Genomic DNA, 22258 nt, shown 5'->3' with positions numbered 1-22258 from the left:
ATGGGGGCAATGGGATGTAAGACGCAGGGATGGAGGCAGTGATGTTGGGGGAACTGGGGAGGGCACTGGGGGAAGTGGGATGGCAGAATTATGGGATGTTCTGAGCTGGAAGGAACCCACACAGATCATCAGGTTCAACTCCTCGTATTACAACTGGGCACGCTCCTACTTGCGGCATTTGTGACAAGCAGGTGACAGCCCCTCCTCCTCCCCTCTGTCACAGGCTGGAGATGCCAAATGAGGTCTCTGTAGTTCCTTTGGGAGCTGGCTCTGCACCGAACCCTGGCATCCTCAGGCTCCCATCTTCCCTCATACACACCAGGGCCCATTTTTCTGCTAGCAGCAGCGCCAAAGGAAGCAGTTTGTCTCTTCAGCCCAGCCACACTGAGGAAAGGGATGATTGCAGGAGTTTATCTTTCCACTCCACACCGTATTATTCAAAAGGGCAAAGATATTTGCCTGGAGACCGTGCAGCAGGCGGGAGGGAGAACTTGCAGCAAACACATTGCGCTTCAACAGAATCTCTCATCAGCAAACACGACAGAGCTTTGCAAACATTACTGGGGAGGCTTTTTTTCTGTGCTGCTTTGGCCCAGGTATTACTCCCACCAAAGACGACGCGCGGTTGCTTCTTCCCCTCTGTTGATGTGGCTTTTTCATAACATGGGTATTTAAAAAATAAGCTTATTCTAAATAAAAGGAGTGTTGAACATCAGCCTGACAAGTAGCAGCTAAGTCCAAAGTGCACCAATGCCAGTGTCTGCACGCAGGGTTGGCTTTTCTCAGTTTATAAAACCTTGTTTCTAAGTTTGTATAAAACAATTTTCTAGGATGTTTTATACTGAAAAAGTCCAATTCAAATCCCATTGAAGTGAATGGAAATACTCCCATTGACTGAAGCGAGTTTTGATCATCCCTGTGCGGGAAGGAGAGATTTTGAGCTTGGATGAGGGAATCTTGCCCTCTGCTGGATGTTGCTCACATTGTAAATACAAGTCCCAGGAAAAAAAATACTGGTTTATTTGCTCATTTTTTGCCCTCAGATTCGGGTCTGGCTGAGGAAGGGTTTTCTCAGAGCTGTGCTGATGAGGTTTCCCTTGGTTGTCACATCAGAAGGGGCTGCCCAGTAAAACTCAGCACCACCCCCCTTCATCGGAGCTGACCGCCAGCCAACCCCAAAGCTGCTTCCCCAGAAAGGCCGCAGCAGTTTCATTGCAGCACTGGGGATGCTCTGAGGGCTTGCTGGACCGTGCCAGGGTTAAGGGAACTGCTCTCTGCTCAGAGATTTTTTGCTGCTGGTGGTGGATCTGATAAATTCTGAGCCCAAGGGATTTTATTTGCTTCGAACAATCTGACCAATGTCTCTGCCACAAGGATAAAAGTGAGGATATTTACCGTGATAGCACAGACCTGGTGTGGCAGCTTCATCAGGAGAACTCCAAGCTCCTCACAAATGTGGTCAGAATCACATCTCTGTTTTACAAAAGGTGAACAGAGGCATGAAGTAAAGGAGCTCGTTGCCTCCAGAATGAGAAACGGGCACAGGCATGGCATCCACTTCAACCTTCATTGTAAGCATTGCCAGTGTGGCAAGAACCACAGAGCCACGAAGGTTGGAAAAGACCTCTCAGATCACCAAGTACAGCCCTTCACCAACCACCAATATTGCCCACTAAACCACATCCAGAAGCACTTTTCTGATTTCTGACTTCTGCAGCTGATCGCAGGGCAGATCCTTCCTCCCTTACACAATCTGTAGGAGAAAAGGCTCCCAGTGGTGGCACAAACCAGCACTGAGGTTGTATTTCAGCTCTGTGTAGAACTGGGGCTGTTTTCCTTATTCTTCCTATTGAGACACAAATGTGATGGCTGTGCGGTTTGTGCAATAAAGCACAAAATCCACTCTTTCCACTCTTACAAATGGGAATTGAAGTGGTCCTATGGGAGCTTTAGTGCGGTGCTTCCTTCACCAACTGGGGAAGCAAACTGTTCAGAACTGTTTTCAGCTGGTTTGTTCTCGCTGAAGTTCCCAGCACGATTCCTCAGCCAGAGCCAGAGAGGAAGATGCTGCGAGCTGAAATGTGATCTCTACCATCAGCCTATGGAGCTCATCCAACCTCTTGCCAAGGATGACGTGGGCTTCATCACCTTGGATCCAAACCTGGAGCAGGAACGTTGTGAAAACAGGAAGAGTCACAGCAGCAAAACTGGCATCGGAATTTGGTGCAAATCCAGAGCGGCTCTGCTAAAATGAAACAGAAAGAATCAGACCTGAAATAGAGATGAATGTGTGCCTTTTGGGCCAAGGTTTGCTAGGACATGACATGTTTCATATCTGAGCAGCTGGTTGAACCTGTTGGACATGCAAAGCGTGTTGGTGTCACCGAGGGAAGTGACACCTTATAGTATATAAGGGCTATAGACTACATAAGGGCTGGAGAACCACACAGCTCCTGGCACAAGGAGAGCATCAGTGAGAGGCTACAGGGTGAGGAGACCCACTGTAACCTGCCTGGCTCCCAGTGCCATGTTCACATTAAAAATGGGGGAAAATGAGCCTGCTTGGACTTGTCTGCTTCCTGGAATGCTGCTCCCAGCACTCTGGGGAGCAGCGGTGTGTCACATCTTGCACACCTAAGAACAACCTGCAGCCAATCTGGATGGGTTGGGCATCTCCAGGGTCACCATCACCCACATCAATCCATCCACTGGTTCTCCTCTCCAGTTTTAAACTCACCTCCTCCACCCATCTCCTTCTGGTCGTGCTCCACATGGCACTGTGTGCCTCAGACCCAGGGCAAAGCGCTCTGCCCTCAGGGTATCCAGAGTGTAAGTTCCTCATGGTGTAAATACTAATTAGATGTTCATGTACATGTTAATACATACTAAGGACTCATCCTTAGCACAGACTCTGTGCTGGGCAAAGATAGTGGCTCTCATTCCAAAGGGCAGCCATCAGAGGAACAAAGCCCAGCACCTTTTATCTCTCTGGAAAGCTGAACGTTGCACCCTTCCTCTTCTCCATGCTGCTTGCGCTCATCCGCTGGCTTTTCCTCTCTGCCCCATCCTATTCCCCTTCTGCTTTAATCAGAAGCAGCAGCTGAACAGGAGGTGCCATTTCACAGCTAGGGCAGAGGCATCAACAGTGAGAGGTGATGGAGAGGCTTTCACACTGCCATTAACACTCAGCATAATAACCTCGCCTGACTATGTCCTGCTATGGCAATAGGGAGCCTGAGCTGTAAATCCTCAGCCAAGCTCATCTTTCATCACCGTCCCTTTTGGGGTCAGACAATTAATCTGTCAATTAATCACTTTTCTATGTGGCAGTGCTTACATATAAGCAGAGATCACTTGGAGCCAAGCATGGCTGCACCAGAGGCACCTTGGCTTCAGCACATGTGGACAAGAACTGCCTTTCCTGAGGTTTTAGGCGTATGCACAGACACAGGCAGCATCTACCATCACACTCCTCACATTTGACTAGTTTATGCCTTTTGGGACTATGCTGCTTAGCAAAGGCAGGCTCTGTATTGCAAAGATAGGCTCTCTGTTGCAAAGACAAGCTTTCTATATTGCAAAGCTGGGCTCTGTATTGCAGACACGGGCTCTCTAAACCTCTGGCTGCAGCACCGAGTTGTTTTGTGATGCTGGATGTGACCTTTCCCTTCCACTGTCTCTCTGTGTTCTGTACGTCTTCAGCCTTCTGTCTCTCCTCCTCAAAGCACAGCCTATACCAGAAATACTCCCTCCCTGCAGGATACTCACAAAACCAAAGCACCGTTGAAGGGAAAAACAAAAGCCTTTGCCATGGCATGGGTTTTCTCTATGATTCAGATGCACTGTGTGTTTCAGTTCAAACCCTCCACCAGTGGTGAAAATCACAGATGGGCAGGGTATGGTCATGGAGAGCCCTCAGGTGGCCCTGAGTCCCTTCAGGTGGTCCCATGTCCCCTTGGACATTCCTGGTGACCCTTTGATATCCCTAGAAATGTTTGAATGTCCCCATAGTCCCCAAAACATGTCTGTGGCTCCCCTTACATCTTCATGTCTCCTTGGACATCCCTGTTCAGCCTGGAGAAAAGAAGGCTGTGGGGTGACCTCACTGCAGCCTTTCAGCACCAAAAAGGAGCCTACAAAACAGGAGGGTATCAACTCTTGGAAAGGGCAGATAACAGCAGGACAAGGGGAAATGGTTTTAAGTTGAGGGAGGGGAAATTGAGGTTGGATGTTAGGGGGAAGTTCTTTGCTATGAGAGTGGTGAGGTGCTGGAACAGCTGCCCAAAGAGGCTGTGGATGCCCCGTCCATCCCTGGAGGTGTTCAAGGCCAGGTTGGATGGAGCCCTGGGCAGCCTGGGCTGCTGTGAAATGTGGAGGTTGGTGGCCCTGCGTGTGGCAGGGGTTTGGGGATTCATGATCCTTGAGGTCCCTTCCAACCCTGGCCATTCTGTGATTCTGTATGATTCTGTCATCTTCTGGGATGTTCCTGATGCATCTCAAGTGTCTCTATGTCCCAGGACAGCCTCATGTCACTTTGGTTGTCCCCCAGGGCCTCCCAGATGCCCCCAGTGTGACACTTAGGGTTGTGGCTTAGCAGGCGTGGTGGCTATGGGTTGGCAGTTGGATTGGATGACCTTGGAGGTCTTTTCCAGCCCTAATGATTCAACGACCCTGTGGGATCCCACAGGTGGGAATGAGTTGATGGCTGGACTGATTAATCCTGAAGACTTTTTCCAACCTTAACGATCCTATGAGTGGAAACGATGGGGACGGGTTGTTGGATGGGCTTCATCTTGGTGGTCTTTCCCAACTTTTAAGATTCTACAACTCTACAGCTCTTTTGGACACACATCACGAGGACCTGGCCTTAGGTGGAACCCTCCTGGCAGCACTGCTTTGTGCCTGCAGTACTGGAAATCCGCACTGCAGAGCCCCAGCCCTAACCCTGCCCTGACTGCTCAGAGATTTCTACCCAAGCTTCCTATGTGGCAGCTCAGGGTGAGGAACTGGACGAGTGAAACTGAATTTGAATGTGAGAGAGGGAAGAAAATAACCCTTTGAGTAATTTATGAGGCACGTTTATGGCTGTTATTTATAGATCTCTATGGGAATTCACATTGTTCTCTGCCATCTGACATTATCTGGCAGTGCAGCCTGGAAAAAAAACAACACTCCCCCCCAGAAAAGAACCCTCCTTCAATGCCACATTTTCTATCAATACCATTGAAAGCTCAGGGTGTCAGCAAGTCATCAGCCTGTCCCTGCTCTCCTCTAATGACTTAGGGCTTCAATGTACAAGGGCTCGTTTAAAACTCTCCTCACAGTAAATCAATGGCTCTGGGAAAAGAGGTCCCTTCTCTCTCCTTTTCTCAAAGGAAACTTAACTCACTTTTTTTTCTTTCCTGTGTTCTCCTGGCATTTGATTTCACATGCATGCAAAAATACTGCATCAGTGCTCAGAGGAAAGCACTCAGTGGGGCTGCACGGCGCCCAGGGCGAGATGAAACGTGTTTCTTTATGCCTCTGCCGTTAGTTCTGGGCAGATGAATGAATTCAGGTGCAGTGAAAACAGCCTCTTGCACACAAGCTGCTCCTATTTAGAATAGAGGATGTCATCTGGAGCAGCAGGGCCACGGTGGTATCCATGAACCTCTGCACCATTGCTGAGGCAGCAGAAGAGCAGAACAGCGTTCCGCTCCCAGCTCTGAGCCGATGTGGGCACGAGGTGTGGATCTAATCAGAGGAGCGAGGTTCGTTTCCCTGCATTCCCTCCTGTCCTGTGATGGGCAGAGTTGTTTTGCTGTGTTTCTTCAGATGCCTGATCTCAGGAGGCTTTGACCCAGATGCTGAGCCCTGACTCACAGTACAGCACTCCTAGAGGGCCTTTTCCTGCGCTCGGTGCCTTGCTGCTGCAAGATGAGCAGAGGAAAGGACAAAACACACCTGACTTAAGGCAAAAATGTGGGATGGGAATCTGGTACAGAGTTGTCCCATAGCCTGGGAAAGCTCAGCTGTCACCAGACTTGTTTATGGAGGGCGAGAGAGCAAAGGGGAGCAAACCATGGGGTTTCCTGCAGAGCTTTGGTCAGTCCACAGATGATTTGGTCTGTCATGTTCAACTAGACCGAGTCCTCTGGGACTGCACAGTTCTCTTTGACCAAGAGGTAAAAGGAAATGGCCCAGAGAGGAAGGCCACATTTAACCCCCCGTGTCCCTGCTCCTAGCATCACACAGAGCAATGCATCCCTGGGGGCAGGAGCCAACGCTCCGAGTGCGGATGAGCTGTGACACTGGGATGGCACCTCGTCCCAGTCCAGCCCCTGCTTCCCGTTTGGCAACAGACATCCCCTCCCTGGCCCAGAACCCAGTAGGAAAACCATTTCTATGCTGCTCTGCTGTGGCTGTGAATGCGATAACAAGGTGAAACATCGATGATTCCCCACCGCGCAGCCAAACTTCAATAAAAAAGAGATTATTCCAGCACAAAGATAAGGCAAGTTTTGGTGTCGAAAAGCACAACATATGACAGCCAAAATGTGTGAACTTTCTATTGAGGGCGGTCCGTATCTGCCTTGGAGGAAATTGTGTGGAGAGGAGAGGGAAATAGGCTCAAGAAAGCAGCAGGAATGCAGTTTAAAAGTATCTGGTATCTGGTGCCCTCTTTTGGAAATGCTCGTCTTTAAAGGAGCAGCACAAATGCTCCGTGGTTTTGTGTGTCTCTGGAGTACGGATTTTCTTTCTGGACTTACAGTACATCTCATAATTATACAAAATAGGAGTTTGGGTTAGCAGTTTAACCAATTGTTTTCCATAAAACCACTGTGCAGTTTGTGAAGGAGGAGAGGCGAGGCGAGGCGAGGCGCTATTGTGTTTGTTTGTTTGTTTTCTATGTTTTGCTTTGCTTTAGGTAACTAAACTGAATGATAACATGTAAGGCTCACTCTGTGTTATTACAGGACAGTGCCCTGTTAGGCTTACATTACACTAGAATACTCTTCAGTGATTCATACTTCCTTAACACTGAAATGCTATCTGGCAATATAACAGAAAGGAGATATGAAAATGTCATCCCTGTGTCACGATAATCATACGCCCTGTGCATGTCCTACGTTTATTACACCCTCCATCATATCCCAGCCATACAAGGGGCTCTGGAGGCAGACGTTTCCGTTGTTGGGGGTCCTGCTGCCACCTCGAGGTACTCAGCCAAACGGGGAAACCTGCTGTGCTGCAGCGTGAGCCTCCAGTCCCGCTGCTGGGCACCGCCGGGCACAGCCTGGCTCCGTCCTCTTTGCATCTCCCCGCAGGGACCGATGGCTGTGATGGGATCTCCCTGAGCCTCCTGTTCTGCAGGCTGAGCCGCCCCAGCTCTGCCAGAATCCCACGCCAAGCCTTCCCCAGGTAGTGCTGCCTGAGGAGGGCAGGGGATTTCGGAGGGGAGGGATGGGGCTGCTGGGGGCAGCACTGGGACACGGCCCTCTGTGCTGCCCCGCAGGTGGGCACTGGGCTCTGGGGGGGTTTAGTGCTGCGTGAATGACTGCAAGCGGAGGCGTAGGAAAGTGAATATAAAACCTTTAATAATTTAATGCAATGTAACCTAATTGAACATCGTGTCAGATAATGGAGCGGTCCAAGATGACGTCGGTGGACAGCCCAGGTTTGGAGGGGCAGCGCTGGGGCCGGTGCCGGTGCCCCTGGAGCACCGCCGCTGCTCTCTGTGCCGCAGGGGCCGGCGAGGAGCCCGGGGCTGCAGGGAGCCTCATTTGCGGGCCGTGGCCGCGCCTCAGCTGCGCCTTCTTTGCGGGCCGCTTTCCGCAGCCGCTCCCGCTGAGGCTGAGCCCGGCCGGCCTCGCCTAGCGCCGCCGTTTCTGCCGCGGAGCGTCCTGGCCCGGGGGCGGCTTCCTCTTCCCGGCCGGGACGCCGTCCTTGCGCTGCTCGCGCCCTCTGCTCCTGCCTTTCCTGGCGCTGCGGGCGGGCGCCGGGCACTCGGCCGGCTCGGTGCCACCCTGGCGGCGGCTGTCCGGCACGCGGCAGGAGGTGCAGCCGGGCGGCAGCGCCAGGCGGGCGAGAAGCACCCGGGGCTGCCTCTGCCGCGCCTCCTCCATCAGGTGCTCGCGGAGCCGAGACTCAGAGGATGCCGGCTGCCCTGAGCACGGCTCCCCGAGGGGCCCGGCGACAGCCTGCGCCTCTCTGCTGAGCTGCCTGCCGCTCGTGAGAAGGTCGGGGGCCGCTCCGATGGCAGGAGAGGTGCTGAGGCTGCTGGGGACGGCTGGCAGTGGCGGCTGGGGGACCTCCGGGCAACTCGACGCTTCTGGAAAAGCAAAACCCCCCCAGAACGATGACGGCAGCCTTCCCACAGCCACTCGGGGCGGACATCCGCCCGCCGCCGCTGCGGCCCCTGCACTCACCAGCGATCCAGGTGAGCAGACTGTCGATGTCCTCCTTGTCCCCTGGAACGGCTGAGCTGGGGGTCCCTTCTGGAGAAGGAAGGAAATCCCCAAGGGTCAGGGCCAGCTTTCCCACAGCCCCTCGGTGCAGACATCCCCGCCTGCTCCGCAGCCCCTCAACTCACCGTTGCTGAGCCACGCCAGCACATCGTCGATCTCCGAGGTGTCGACCGGGATGCCTGCGTTGGATGTCAGTTCTGGAAAGAGCAAGAAGATCCCCACAGGGGCACTGCCAGCTTTCCCACCCCCCGTCGGCGCGGACGCCCACCCGCCCCCTCTGCAGACCCCACACTCACCGCTGATCCACGGGAGCAGATCAGCAACGTCCTCCGCCACGTCTGCGCTCGCTGTCGCCGCTGGAAAAGCAAGAACGTCCCCAGTGAGGCGATGCCAGCCTTCCCACAGCTGCCCGGTGCGGACAGCCTGCCGCCCGCCCTGCAGCCCCCAAACTCACCACCTGAGTCCAGCGCCGCGCCGCTGCAGCCGAGCGGAGCCGCGGTGGGTTGGGGGCACGCGTGGGTGGGCGCCGGGTGCCCCTGGCCCTCCGTGAGCACCACGGCATCTGCAAAGGGCCCCGGCGCCTGCTGCCAGCTGGCGGGCAGGGTGCAGGGCGCGGGGAGCCCCTGCTGCTGCGCTGGAGGTGCCGGCGGAAGGACGCGGCGATGGGGGTCCTGCAGCGGGCAGCCGCCTGCGGGCTGCGGGGGCTGCGCGTGGAACACGGCCCCAGGCCACAGCCCCATCGGCTGCGGGGGCTGCGGTGTCCCTGCCTGCAGGGGATGTCCCCAGCGGTGGGCAGGGGCCGCGGGGGGAGCCGTCCCTGGGTGCAGCCCCCAAGGTGGGAGCTGACGCACAGATGGAGGCGGCCCCCCGGGTGGGAACTGCGCTCCCTGTCCCCGGACACTGGGCACCCCAGGCCAGACCTGAGGCACCACGGAGGTGACAGCGGGGACGTAGAGGGGTTGCGGTGTCACCAGCGCTGCTGCGTTGCCAAAGGTGGGCTGTATTGCAGCAGGCCGGTGGCGCCACAAACGATCCAAAGAAAGCGGCGTCGGGTGTCGGAAGCACCGTCAGCGTCCGTGAAGGGATTCTCTCTGTGGGGAAATGCCCAAATGGGCGCTGGGTGAGATGTGGGGCACTGGGAGCAGCCGCAGGGCCGCAGTGCCAGGAGCAGAGCAGCCTGCTGCCTTACCTGCCAAGGGAGCTCGAGAGTGGCAGCGGGGGGTTCCGTGACCGCTGAGCTCAGCCCCTCTCCCTGAGCTCACAAGAGCTCTCTGTGACACTGTCACAGCACGGCTCTGCGCCTGCCCCGTCCCCAGCACTTGCTGTGGCTGCTCGCTGTGGCCTTCCGTTGTCTCAGTGGAGATGATAAACATGGTGGAAATGAACTTTCTACGTGTCTGGGTGGCGATGGGACCAAGGGAATGGTTTTAACGTGAAGGGGGGGATTGGGATTCGAGGTCAGGGAAGTTCATCCCAGGGGGAGCTGAGGCCCTGGTACTGCTGCCGGAGCGGCCGTGGGTGCCCCATCCGTGCGGGTGCACCCGACTCAGCTCCATTGCAGGGAATGGAGACGAAGGCAGGGACGTGGCTGATGGCACTCCGACTCCCGGTGGCATCGCAGGGCTGTGGTGCTTGGACTCTGAAAGCCACCAAACTCGCACTGCTGGCTGCCTCCCTTCACACATCCGCCTGTCACAAAGCACAGGGGCTGGAAGGGAGCTCTGGAGATGCCCGCAGTACAACCTGCCCCCAGAGCAGCTTCCCTGCAGCGCTTGCACAGGAGAGTCTGCCTTGAGCTGGGAGCCCAGCACTCACCCAGTGCTCCACTCGTGCCCAGTGCTTTCTGCGGCCCTCAACAGCCTCCCAGGGCCACCCGTCCTGCCCTGGGCCCCCTGTCATAGAATAATAGAACCATAGAACCATAGAATCGCAAGGTTGGAACCTGCAAGATCATCCTGTGCAACCGCCCTCCCATCACCACTGCTACCACCAGCACTAAACCACATCTCGCAGCTCCTCATCCACACTCCTGTTGAACGCTGCCAGGACGACGACTCCACCACCTCCCTGGGCAGCCGTTCCATGCCTGACTGCTGTCGAGAGAAAAAGCTTTTCCTCATCTAACCTCCCAGGGCCACCCGTCCTGCCCTGGCCCCCCCCACCAACACACCCGATGCTCAGTACGTGGCCATCTCTTTCCCCAGGCACAGAACGAGGCGACGCGGGGCCGCGCCCGGGATCCCCCCGAGCCTCCTCTTCTGCAGGCTGAGCCGCCCCAGCTCTCCCGGAATCCCACGCCGAGCATTTCCCACTCGGCGCTGAGGAGGGGAGGGGATTCGGGGGGACGAACGGGGCCGGCGGCTGCAGTCCTACAACACGGCCGTTTGTGCCGCCCCGTCCTCACCCAGAGCCGGGCACGGGTTGGGATATCGGAGCTGCAGAACGGACGGCAGGCAGAAGCGGTGAGCAACGAACGCTCAACGTTTAATCGTTTAACACAGAGCGACAAACAGCGCCCGGCGGCCCCGAGGCTCGGGGCAGGCGGCGGCACAGCACCGCTCTCCCCACACGGAGCCCCGCGGCCGCCATTGATGGAGAGCCAGGGCTCGGCCCCGCCTCCCCCGTTCTCCCATTGGTCGGTCCGCCGAACGGGGCGGGCGCTCCGCACGGGGTCCTTTCCGTGTGCTGTCGCGCCGTCATTGCGTCATCAGCGCGCGTCCCGTATGGCCCCGGCCCGGCTGCCCGCGGCGCTGCCCCGCGTCATGCGCCTGCTCCGCTTCCAGCGTCCCGGGGCGGCCGGGCCCCGGCTGGGGTTGCAGGAGGACGAGGGCCGTGACGTGGTGGCCTGCAGGGTCCTCTCTGACCTCAGACCTCTCTGCAGGGTCTTCGTTTCCGTAGGCGGATGATAGGAGGGTGCAGGAGCTGAGGGGCGATGGGAGGGAGGGGTGCGTCCTGCCGTGCCGCCGGCAGCCTGGGGGCCGCGTGCTGTGGGTGCCGGCACGAAACTCCTCCATCCTTCAGCACAGGAGCCGCGGTTCTGGCTTCAGCGGCAGGAACTCGGCGCAGCCCTGCAGAGAGCGGTCCGGCAGCTGGAGAAGATGACAGCCGTGGAGCGTGAGAGCCTCAGCGGTGTCTGCAGCCTGCGAGGAGTCGATCGGGGCTGGGAAGAGGAAAGTGTGCGAGTCCTGGGCAGGGACGCAGAATGGCAGCATCAGCGGCAGGACCGGCTGCATCCTCCTCCGCTCCTGACGCCGTGCGCTGGTTTCCTTTGAGAAGCGCCCCAATGTCACCTCTGTGGGGTTCCGCAGGACACACAGACATGGGGTGAGTTTAGGTTGGATCTCAGGAAACACGTCTTTAGAGAAAGGGTTGTGAAGCACTGGAATTTGCTCCTCAGGGCGGTGATTGAGTCACCATCCCTGGGTGTGTTTAAAAACCGTTTGGATGTGGTGCTCAGGGACGTGATTTAGAGGAGGTTGTTAGAGTGAGGGTAGGATGGTCAGGTCGCGGTTGGACTCGGTGGTCTTTAAGGTCTTTTCCAGCCTGATTCTGTGATTCTGTAGGGACGCTGTGTGTTGAACTGCTGTTTATTGCATAGCACCAGCACAGGGCAGGACTGGAGACTGGGAAGACTGGGATGGTGAGGGCAGTGTGTGGCTGTCGGCTCCTCGGGTGGTACCAGGACACATCGCACACAATCACAGAATGGCTCGGGTTGGATGGACCTCAAGGATCACCAATCTCCAACCCCCTGCCAGGCGGGGCCCCCAACGTCCCCATTTAATACCAGACCGGGCCGCCCAGAGCCCCGTCCAACCTGCCGCGTTCTGCCCCTCCCGGGATCTGCCCCTTATGGGCGGGCATGGAATACTTGGGACCCGGAGTCCCTCCCCGCTGCGGGGCGTTGGCTCCGCGTCGTGGCCCGGCCCGGCAGAGCTCCGTTCTGCGCTGCAGAGCCGCTTCCCGTGCTGTCGGTGAGTGACCCCGCCGGAACGCGTGGGGCCGCCGGGCCCGGGGGACGTGGGATGGGGATGGGGAGGAACGCGGCACGCGGAGCTGCGGTGTCCCGGTCCGGCCGCGCCGCCCCGCTGAACGCAGCCGGTTCTCAGCCGCACCTCCGCGATGTGCCGCTGCTGCGGTTTTGCGTTGCGGAGGCGTTTGCCCTGAGCGCGGCTTGACCTTTCCTTCCCTGTGTTTGGTTTCTTTCTGCCGGCTCTTTTGCGCTCAGAACGCTTTTGCCTCCCTCCCTTTTTGACCTTTCTTTTGTGCTGCTGGTTTAACAGCCCTGCTTCCGCATACAGAGCGACCGAACGATCAAACAGCATCAGAAAAACATCTGTCAGGTGCAAAGCCGCTACTTAGTGCCCAAAACAAACATTAAGACAATCTGGTTGGCTTTGCATTTCTGCCAAGGACTCGAGAAGGGCGGAAGCTTTATTTTTCTGATGCCTGGGTCGTAGGTTGCCCAGAGATCCACGATTCCATGAAGGAGAGAACAAATTGAGTGCTGAGGAGCGCCTGTGTGGCAACGCCGTGCTGAGCTTGCTTGGCAGGGCAGCGCACTGTGATGATGTTCCAGATGTGTAAGAGTCACATGCAGGGCGAGCACAGGCACTGCTGCTCTTGCACAAGGGCTGGGCTCACTGACAGCAGCACAGGAGTGGCAGTCTGCTGCTTGTAACCTCAGCCAGGCTGTCACTCTAGGAATAAAAAAGGCATTTCTTACGCCCTGCTGCCTTGATCTGCATCCCTCTCTCACGCAGAGCTGCTGTCGTGCTGCAAGGCAGGCCTTGTTGGTTCAGTGCGAAGCAATGTGTGTTTATGGGCATTCTGTAGTGCTGTTCAGGTGTTGCTTTCAGATTGGGAAATCATGTGTGTATCGCTGTGCCTTACAGTCACAGTCACTTAACCAGCACCACGAAATGGCAGGGGTGGCACCTTGTAAGAACTGCTTGCTAGAAAACTGATGCTCTCTCTGGTTTTTATTGCAGTTGCCAGCAGCTGGTGGACCTGAACAATAAGAGATTAACCAAGCACTTGAGCGATGGTGAGTGTGCCTGTTTGCTGTGCCATGCTGTGCCAGGCATTTGCCCTGATCACATGAATGTAAGGAGTGTGGATAGGGCAGGAAGAGCGCTATCTTTTTACGAGTGGTAAATTTGTAACTTCTTTCTGTTTCCTCCTATAGAGGACAATGCCCCACATATATCTGCTTTTCCTGCTTGAGAGTTAATAAAAAATCCAACTGAATGTTAGCTCATAGAGGAAGTATTTTTCCAGATAAACTCTCTGGGCATGCTGTTCCCTCCTGGTTCAACCCACAGGGTTCCACCCATGCAGTGGTTATTCCTGTGCCTATTTTCCAAAGCCCAGACTTCGTGAAGGTCAGCACTGTTTTGCTGTTGATCTTTGTTGGAACAGAGGTGGATCGTAGGAGGCAGTGTGATCCCACAGAGGTGGCACTGAGCAGGAGGCAGGAGAAACCCGTTTGTGAATGGCCGTTTTGAGCCAAACGCAGCACGTCGTGTGTGTTGTGGAAGCACTGCATGGCTGATGCTGGAGGGGACCTCTGGTCCATCTGGTCCAGCCCTGCTCCAACAAAGCTACCAGAACTGGTGCCCAGGACCACGTCCAGATGGGTTTGGAGATCTCCAAGAGGAGAAACTGCAGCCTCTCTGGGTGCCTGTGCCAGTGCTGCAGCTTACAGTGCAGGAGTGCTCCTGATGTTTGGTGGCAGCCTCTGGTCCTGGCACTGGGCTCCATGGGATGCAGCCCGGCTCCATCCTCTCTGCCCTTGCAGGATTGATGGCTGTGGCTGGGATCCCCCTGAGCTGCCCTTCTCCAGGCTGAGCAGCCCCCTCTCTTTCAGCCTCTTGTCGTGGAAGAGGTGTTCCAGTCCCTTCACCATCTTGGTAGCCCTCCATTGGACTCTTTGCAGTATGTCCAGCTGTCTCTTGGACTGGGAGCCCAGAGCTGGATGCTGTTCTCCAGGTGCAGCCTCACCAGTGCCGAGCAGAGCAAAAGTAATGGTGCAGAATGATGGAATTACCTGGTACAAGTCAGGAGTAGGGTTGTGATGGGAGCACACTGTGATTGACGTGGAGAACTGCTAGGAAGAAGGCCTGGTGGGCCTGAACACAGATGCCAGATGGTCCAGCTGTTGTTTCACTGGAAACCAGATCCTCCATGGGCAGCGATGTGGAGAAATGTTCTCTTTGTAGTTGTGCCTCTGTGGCTTCTTTCTGATGTGCCAGGGAAGTCCCACTAGAACAGGCTGCTGTGTGAGACAGAAGTGAGAGAGAAGCATCACTTGTGTGGGTGGAGTTTTATCATCTCTGTGTTCACCTTTTTATTTTTATTTTTTATTTATATTTTTCCCATTCAACTCTACGTCTGCATCGGTGCCAGTCTGCCTTTGCTAAATCCTTTTCTTGTGGCCTTAGGCAACAATCAAGGGGGTCTCAAGTTTCAGCCCTGAGCAAGAAGCGCAGGCACTCAGGAAGGCCATGAAGGGCTTTGGTAAGTTGATCTCCCTCCACAGATCAACTTTATTTTTTCCCCAGCACTGGGAATGGCTGCTCTGGTGGTTTGTTAGAGGGAAGCGTAGCTGCTTGCATTGCTCCGCTGCACAGCTGCCCTAAAAATCGTTGGGAAGTGGAAACAGAAGTGCCCTTCATGCCCTGAAATGCAGCTGCTCTGGTGATGTTGGTCCTGGCAGCTTTGTGTGCACAGATGGAGGCCTGGGGCTGCTGAGAGCCAGCTGTGTGAGGGCCTGGAGGTGGCACAAGAGCAGAGGGCACTTCTGATTCTTGTGCAAGCAGCCTGACCAGCTGCCATTTGTTTCTTGCAGGCACGGATGAAGATGCCATCATCGACATCTTGACCAAACTCAATGTTTCCCAGCGTCAGCAAGTTCTGATCACCTACAAGAGCACTATTGGCAGGGTAGGTGCTCTGCAGAGATGTGAACGTGGTTGTGTCACTTGGCGAAAAGTGAAAAATGACCCAATTCCCACAAGAGAAAGGTCAGCAGAGACTTTACCTGACCAAGGCTGTTTTGTTCCTGTTCAGTTCAGAGCAGTTGTTGTTGCAAGGAGGGTTGAAGCCTGAAGAGAAGTGCTGCACAGCTCAGTTCCTTCTGTCCTCGAAGGCCGTGCCTCTGCCAACTGCTTTCTCCTCTCTTGGCCTTCTAGGATTTGATCGATGACTTGAAGTCGGAGCTGAGTGGGAATTTTGAGAGGGTGATCATTGGGATGATGACTCCCACCACCATGTATGATGTGCACGAACTAAAGAGGGCTATGAAGGTTTGGAAGTCTTCCTTTTGTATTGCTTAAGTTCTGGCCAAGGACTCGCTGCTTTGTTATGTATGACTTCTCATTAATTACTACCTCTTAAAGAAACCCGGCTGCACGTCACGAGCAGTTGCTGGTATCTGAAATCTTGCCTTGGCGATTCCTAGGGAGCAGGAACAGATGAAGGCTGCCTGATTGAAATTCTGGCTTCTCGCACCAATGAGGAGATTCGTCGCATTAATGAGAACTACAAGCTTCGTAAGTCGAGCAAGAGGCCAGGCCTTGTCCTGCTGCCTGCCGTCAGTGTGTGTGTGCAGGCAGATGTGAAGGAAGGAGTCTGGGGAGCTTTTAGGTGTGACAAACTGGCCAACCTGGGTGTTGCTGTTTGTCCAAAGAGAAGCTAGACTGGAATTTCACCAGCAGCTGAACTGGTGGAGCTGACATGGGGAGGAGCATTCTGTCTGTCAGCGGGACACGTGGCTCTCTTGTCAGTTTCTTGCTGTCTGTGCTTCTTCATTGGAGGCTGCAGCACTGATGATGATGGCTGGAGCGCTGCAGTGATGCTGAGAGCCCTGGCACAGTTCTGCACTTAGCTAGCTTACAGCTGGTAAATGTTGTGGGCAGCAGCCAGGTGGTGGCCCTGCTCCTAACGGATGCTGTGTGTGTTCTTGCTAGAATATGGCTGCTCCCTTGAGGATGACATCGTGTCTGACACATCTTCCATGTTTCGAAGGGTCCTCGTGTCCCTCGCAACGGTGAGCCACGCTGAGGGGAGAAGGGGCTGAATGTTCAGAGCTGTGGGCACGGCTCTGCACTCAGTGGTGAGGAGCTCCAGGCTGGCTTTTTCTCACTCTGTGTGTCCCATGGCTGCTCCTCAAGCCCAGCTTCTCCAGGGAGGGAACTCTGACTCTGGGTGTGCGTGAGTGCTGTGGGCTCTTCTTAAATGCCCCAGTAAAGTGGGTTGCTGCTCGTTTCAGAAGAAAGCCCGAAGCACACCTGAGCTGTGTTTCATTTGTGAGCTGTGTTCCTTTTGAAGGACTCCATTATCCATCTCCAGCAGCTGTTCCTGAACGGGGAATTCCCAGGAGTTGCTTCCAGTAGATGCTCTGGTGAACGGAGTCTTCTATCCTTGTGTCTTTGCAGGGAAACAGAGATGAAGGCATGTATGTGGATGAAGGCCTTGCTCACCAAGATGCTCAGGTGTGTAGTAACGTGCTTCCCAATCTATTCTTGTGCATGTGGTGCGTGGTGAAGAGAAGCCAACCTGTGACATAGGAATAATGGTTCTAGTCTTGTTTGCAAGTCTCTAATGAGAGATCTCTAGGCAGGCTGGTTACTTGGCAGGGGCAGTGACATTTTGGTTGTGGGTTGCCATGCCTGGTTGGTGCTGGTTGGAAAACCCCTGTGATCTGGACAAGTACAGACCAGCAGCACTCCAGCTGCAGGAATTTAAGATCTCTTGTACTTCAGTCTTCTCCATGAGCCTTACTTTGTCACCCATAATGTCTTTAAGTGCCTGTACGAAGCGGGGGAGAAGAAATGGGGAACAGATGAGGTGCAGTTTATGTCCATCCTCTGTACACGGAACAGGTATCACCTGCTGAGAGGTAGGACAGCGTCCTGGCTTTTCCTTTCCTTCCTCGTTTGTGTGATGCTCTTGTAGGAGCTCCGTAGCTGTTCAGTAGCTGTGAACTCCTCTGAGGCAGCAGGTCCTGCAGAGAGCCCCAGTGCATCCATTCCATTCGGGCTGCTTTATTCCCTCCTGAGACTGAAAGGGGCTTCAGAAACCTCAGCACAACTGGCTGCTGCTCCAGCATGGAAAGCAGAGATCATGAGGTGTGACTGCCATTGGGGCAGGGGGGAGAGAAGCTAAGAAACTTGATTGGCAGCACAAAGCAGCAGGTCTTGAAAATGGTAACAGCTGTGGTAGGCAATTAGCAAGTCTGTTAGCAATGAAAATGAATTATTTCTGTGGGACGATTCTGGTTTAGCTGACAGTGCTGCAGGAGTCGTACAGTGTTCGTGCATCACATGAGGAGCTTGTTGTAAAGAAGTCCTTTGAATCTCTCTGACTTTCTGCCGTGGACTCTTCCTCCTAGTTTTTGATCTGTACAGAGGCATTGCTAACAAGGACATAACAGACAGCATTAAATCTGAGATGTCAGGAGACCTGGAAGATGCTTTGCTGGCTGTGGGTGAGTGCTCTGCTTTTAAACGTTGTCCACAAAGGAATGAAATGATGAGAGGTGCTGTGAGTTCCCTTGAGTGACTGTTATGAGCAGGTTTGTCTTTGTTTACGGGCACAAAGCCAGGCTGGGTGGGACGTGGAGCACCCTGTGTAGAGGGAGGTGTCCCTGCCTACTGCAGGGGGTTGGAACTCGATGATCTTAGGGGTCCCTTCCAACCCAAACCATTCTATGATTCTGTGCTTTACAGACCCAGTCAGGTGAGAAAGCTTTGTGCCTTATGGCACGGTGTGCTTGGCCAAAGGGAGCTTTGGCAGCAGAGGTTTGCTGTCAGGAGGCACGAAAGCCTTTGTGCAAATCCTGCAGGCACAGAGACAGCAGCTCACAGCACATCACTGTGGATGCCTGCACTGCAGCTGCTGTTTGTTAACCTGGAGTTGCATCTTGACAGAAGAAACACCTGCACCCAGAAAGTGCTGCATTGGTGTGGAAAACCTCCTGCTGGCCTTAATTCTCTTGTTAATGCTCTTAATTGTCTCTCTTGTGTCTCCTCCAGTCAAGTGCATGCGAAACAAGCCTGCGTACTTTGCTGAACGGCTGTATAAATCCATGAAGGTAAACAGATTGTGGAGTGAGATTGCTTGCTTCTTTCTTGCATTTTTGTGCTGGAGTCAGCAGCATCACGGCAGTCGAGATGGAAGCTGCAGCCACACAGGAAACTGGCTTTTCTAGGAAAGCTCAGGCTTTTCTGCACATCAGAGTAACAGTCATACCCAGGAGCAAGCTGCTAACGGGTCACAAAAAGGCTCTGATGAAGAGCAGCTCCTGCACAGGATGGGCCCTGAGCCCTTTGTGTCTGCAGGTGATTCTCCAGCAGTTCTGTGTCAGCTGCATGTGGCTTCTTTGCTTTCCAGGGCCTGGGAACAGACGACAGCACTCTGATCAGAGTGATGGTGTCCCGCTCCGAAATTGATATGCTGCATATCAGAAGGGAATTCCTGACCATGTATGGGAAGTCTCTGCACTCCTTCATCAAGGTAAACTTGTCCGTGTTTGACACAAACAGTGGGACTTTCTGAGTGCCTTTAAGGAGGTGATTCCCCCCCCCGACACCTGTTGGGTATTTTAGAGCAGCTGAGATGAGGCAGACATTACAAAAACGTGCTGAAAATGTTCCTGAATGCTCTTAAATTGTCTAGAGGATAAAAACACTGCAAAGAAAAATCTGCCTTAAGAACAGTTTGACTTTGGTAGAACTTGAAAATTATTCATATTCCTTTTTTCCTTTTCTCAGTAACTCAGTTTGCTCTGGCCTTCTCTGCTCCTCTCCTCCTCTTTCTTTTTTCTGCGCTCTCCTCCCTCTTTCCTTCCTTCCTTCTTCCATCTGCCCTTCCTTCTTTTGCTGTTCCCTCTGTTCTCCCCCTCTGTTTCTCTTGTCCTTTTTCAATCTGGTGGTCTTACCTGTAACCCCTCTTCTGTTCTGCCCTTCCTGCTCTGCTCTCATTCATCACTCTTGTGTTCTTCCCCCTTACAAGCTCCTCTCTTCCCTCTTTTCTTTGTTCTGCTCTCTCTCCTCTCCTTCTCTCTCTTCCTCTTTATTCTCCCTGCTCCTCTCTCTCCTCCTTCCCCTTTTTTCTTCTCATTTCTTCACCTTTATGTTCCCAGGGAGATTGCTCAGGAGACTACAGGAAGGTTCTGCTGAAGCTCTGTGGCGGCGAGGATTGAAGGATTCCTGGCGTACATCCTGTGCTGTCGGAAGGAGGGGATCATAAGGATTTCTCTCAATTGGTTTTGTTTTTTTTTCCTCTCATTAATTGCTGAGTAGTGACTTTGATTAATTAATGCTCTGGTTGGGTAATGGCAGTTCCATTTTACCCTTAACTTCTGCACTTTTGCTTTCAACACCCCTGTGCATCTAACTGAGCTATAAAGCCTTGTTTAATCAGAGTGCTTTAACCAAATCTATGCAAGCTTTGTTATTTCCTTGCTGTCCCTCTGCGTTTACCAGTCAAATCCTGTCAAATGAAGCAAATTTGGACATGGAATGTAGGAATTTGCAAAGGGAAGAATTAACTTTGTCATTATATGGAGAGAATGCAGCCAGGCTTCAGCTTTTGGAAGATAATTTAAAAAAAAAAAAAAAAATCAAATTTGATGAAATGGTCTTTTCCAACCTAAATGATTCTGGGGTCACCAAATGCAATGCCAGGCCGTTCCCACCATGCCCACTGACCGCGTCCATCAGTGGTTCTTGCAAAGCTCCAACTTGTCAGCTTGCTCTCTGAGTGTGGAACAAAACCAGCCGTGCTGGACTTCGTGTGCTTGTTGCCTGTGGGTCTGGAGGTGGGGAAGCCGCCCCTGGTGCCTGCAGAAGGAACAGCAGCGCTGTGCCTGGTCACGGATCAGCCTCACAGCCTTGGTCTGCCTGCCTTGACTGTGGCAGTGTAAGTCATCAGGTTTGTGTGTCAAGCCTTTGCCCTCAGTTAATTGCTGTCACTGGAAGGGTTCCTACGAAGGAATGAGCTGTAAAGCACGTCTCATCAGCGCTGCCTGATGTACTGAGCTGTTCTGGGGTCACCAAATGTGCCAGCACCTCCTGCCGGGACTTCTGGATAACGCTGCCCTTAGAAACTGCTTTTGGTGCCTTTGTGTGATGTGAAATTCCCTACCGACCTCTGAAATAAATTTTTCCCCCAAGCTTAGCTCCCATCTGCTAAGCTGTGAACACTGCAGGACGTGGTTCTTGTTTGCTTTTGCAAAGTGTGACTGTTGGTGAATAACGCGGTGCATCGCAGAGCGCCTGCTGCCCTCTGCGGTGCTCAGGAGCTTTTCTGAGCTGGGCTGCAGCCCCACGGCGCAGCCTCGCATCTGGTGACGGACTGAAGCTGGAGGATCCTGGCAGCAGAGGACGCTGCTGCCCCATAGGAGGACTCGCAGCTCCACCGACCTCATTGCTGGTGAGGAGGCAGAGGTGCCCCCAAGCGATGAATGCAGGCCACCCAACCTCACACCTCGTGTGGTTCACCAGGAAGAAAGGTGGGTGCAGGTAATACTGCATCAGAAGTGACTGCAGAGCTCTCGTTGTCCAGGGTGTGGGGGCCCAGGTGATGCTGTGGGATGAGTGTGAAAGGGGGGCGCTGGGGGTGCAGGATTGGTGCTGTGGGACTGGCTGTCCCTTCCTCCTTCTGCCATGGTGGGGGCTGCAGCACCCTGATGTGTCACCTGGCTGCCCCCAGCATGGTGGGGCTGAGGAGAGGGCTGAAGTGCAGCCAGGTGAGGGGAAGTCAGCTTTGGGGGAAGGGGGAGGGTTCTGTCTGCAGCCTGGAGCAGGGACAGCACAGGCATAAGATGGACAGATAGGGGCAGGGATAGGGATAGAGCAGGGACAGGGGCAAAGAAGCAGGGCTGGGATAAGGACAAGGATTCGGCAGCGGCAGGATGGGCAGAAAAGGGGCAGGACAGGATTGCAGGTACTGCAAGAGATTTGAGTATGGAGGGAGGACAGGAAGGGACTCTGAGCATCCCAAGATGGGCAATGAGCAGGAACAGAGGAGGAATGGAAGGGGTAAGAGGAAGGGATGGGATACGGCGCGAGGACTGCAGTGAGCTCACACAGGAGCAGCCCTGGAAGGGTGCAGAGGTGCTGTGGGTGCGTGGGGAGGGGAGGCTGAGAGCAGGTGGGTCAGTTCCAGAATCCAGGTCTGGGGGAAGGTGCAGATGTGCTTCGTGTGTGTGGAAACGGGCCAGGAGGGCTTTCTCCATCCCCTTTCCAGCAATGGAGGTGGTGTGGTTCCCTGGGTTCTCCCTCAGTTCCCGTTTCCAGAGGCACACGAGGGCACCAGTTCATGTCCTGTGTCCCACTGCTCCAGGCCGTGCCCCGGAGCCCCCTGTGTGCCCACTGCTTCCTGGCTCAGGATGGCCTCGTGTTCCCCCAGCAGCATCCATTCTCCTGCCTCCTTTCCCCAGCAGATCCCATCTGGGACAGACAGAAGAGATGCTGTGGAACACGAGTGATCGAGGGCGTGGGCTCATCTCCCCCCCACCACACCAAAGGGCTGAGTGCGCCCCGGCTCCACGCATCGAGTGCTGCACGTGGCTGTGACGCAGGACCTGCAGGGACACAGGGCTATGAGGACGCAGGCCGGACTCCGACCCCGTGACGTGGGGGCAGTGGGGCGGGAGCACCCAGGCCGCTTCCTGGGGCAGGTGCTGCCTTCAGGCCCACGTCAGAGGTGGCCCCACGAGGCGATGGCCCAAAACAGCCCAGCCCTGAGCCGCTGACCCATGCCGCATGAGTGGGGAGAACAAATCCCAGCGCCCAGGCTTGCTG

At 54.6% G+C, this 22258-nt stretch overlaps 3 protein-coding genes and 1 long non-coding RNA gene across 4 annotated transcripts in view; 2 read left to right on the top strand and 2 right to left on the bottom strand.

The window, feature by feature from the left end:
• Positions 1-22258, top strand: part of LOC128090180 (cytosolic purine 5'-nucleotidase-like) — a 587975-nt gene that overhangs the window by 553203 nt on the left and 12514 nt on the right. The gene's annotated exons all lie outside the window — the stretch shown is intronic.
• On the bottom strand, positions 7854-9313 carry LOC128090161 (uncharacterized). Its single transcript, XM_052702268.1, has 5 exons — positions 8902-9313; positions 8744-8803; positions 8573-8644; positions 8409-8477; positions 7854-8311 (listed from the first exon to the last, which is right to left on the bottom strand). Exons 1-5 carry the CDS (start codon positions 9185-9187, stop codon positions 7854-7856), a joined length of 945 nt encoding a protein of 314 aa, XP_052558228.1. The 5' UTR covers positions 9188-9313.
• On the top strand, positions 12356-20660 carry ANXA4 (annexin A4). Its single transcript, XM_052702325.1, has 13 exons — positions 12356-12421; positions 13439-13494; positions 14891-14966; positions 15298-15392; positions 15641-15754; positions 15910-16000; positions 16418-16497; positions 16886-16942; positions 17256-17349; positions 17842-17937; positions 18485-18543; positions 18843-18965; positions 19594-20660. Exons 2-13 carry the CDS (start codon positions 13492-13494, stop codon positions 19651-19653), a joined length of 948 nt encoding a protein of 315 aa, XP_052558285.1. The 5' UTR covers positions 12356-12421; positions 13439-13491; the 3' UTR covers positions 19654-20660.
• Positions 12864-15642, bottom strand: LOC128090197 (uncharacterized). The gene is made up of 2 exons (XR_008210862.1): positions 15490-15642; positions 12864-14724 (listed from the first exon to the last, which is right to left on the bottom strand). It is a non-coding gene; the product is annotated as an uncharacterized LOC128090197 (long non-coding RNA).

Source organism: Tympanuchus pallidicinctus, unplaced genomic scaffold, assembly GCF_026119805.1.
Source record: "Tympanuchus pallidicinctus isolate F22 unplaced genomic scaffold, pur_lepc_1.0 scaffold44, whole genome shotgun sequence".
In the NCBI taxonomy this organism is placed as follows: domain Eukaryota; kingdom Metazoa; phylum Chordata; class Aves; order Galliformes; family Phasianidae; genus Tympanuchus; species Tympanuchus pallidicinctus.
This window is presented reverse-complemented; position numbering and strand designations above follow the sequence as displayed.

What these genes read in the sequence shown, in the direction of transcription:
- LOC128090161 (XM_052702268.1), bottom strand. Translation starts at nt 9,187, where the DNA reads ATGGGGCTGTGGCCTGGGGCCGTGTTCCACGCGCAGCCCCCGCAGCCC. An exon ending in CGCGGCGCTGGACTCAGGTG is followed by an intron (nt 8,804 to 8,901) that starts GTGAGTTTGGGG and finishes TTGCTTTTCCAG; the next exon opens with CGGCGACAGCGAGCGCAGAC. An exon ending in TCTGCTCCCGTGGATCAGCG is followed by an intron (nt 8,645 to 8,743) that starts GTGAGTGTGGGG and finishes TGCTCTTTCCAG; the next exon opens with AACTGACATCCAACGCAGGC.
- ANXA4 (XM_052702325.1), top strand. An exon ending in CAGGTATCACCTGCTGAGAG is followed by an intron (nt 17,350 to 17,841) that starts GTAGGACAGCGT and finishes TCTTCCTCCTAG; the next exon opens with TTTTTGATCTGTACAGAGGC. An exon ending in GGCTGTATAAATCCATGAAG is followed by an intron (nt 18,544 to 18,842) that starts GTAAACAGATTG and finishes TTTGCTTTCCAG; the next exon opens with GGCCTGGGAACAGACGACAG.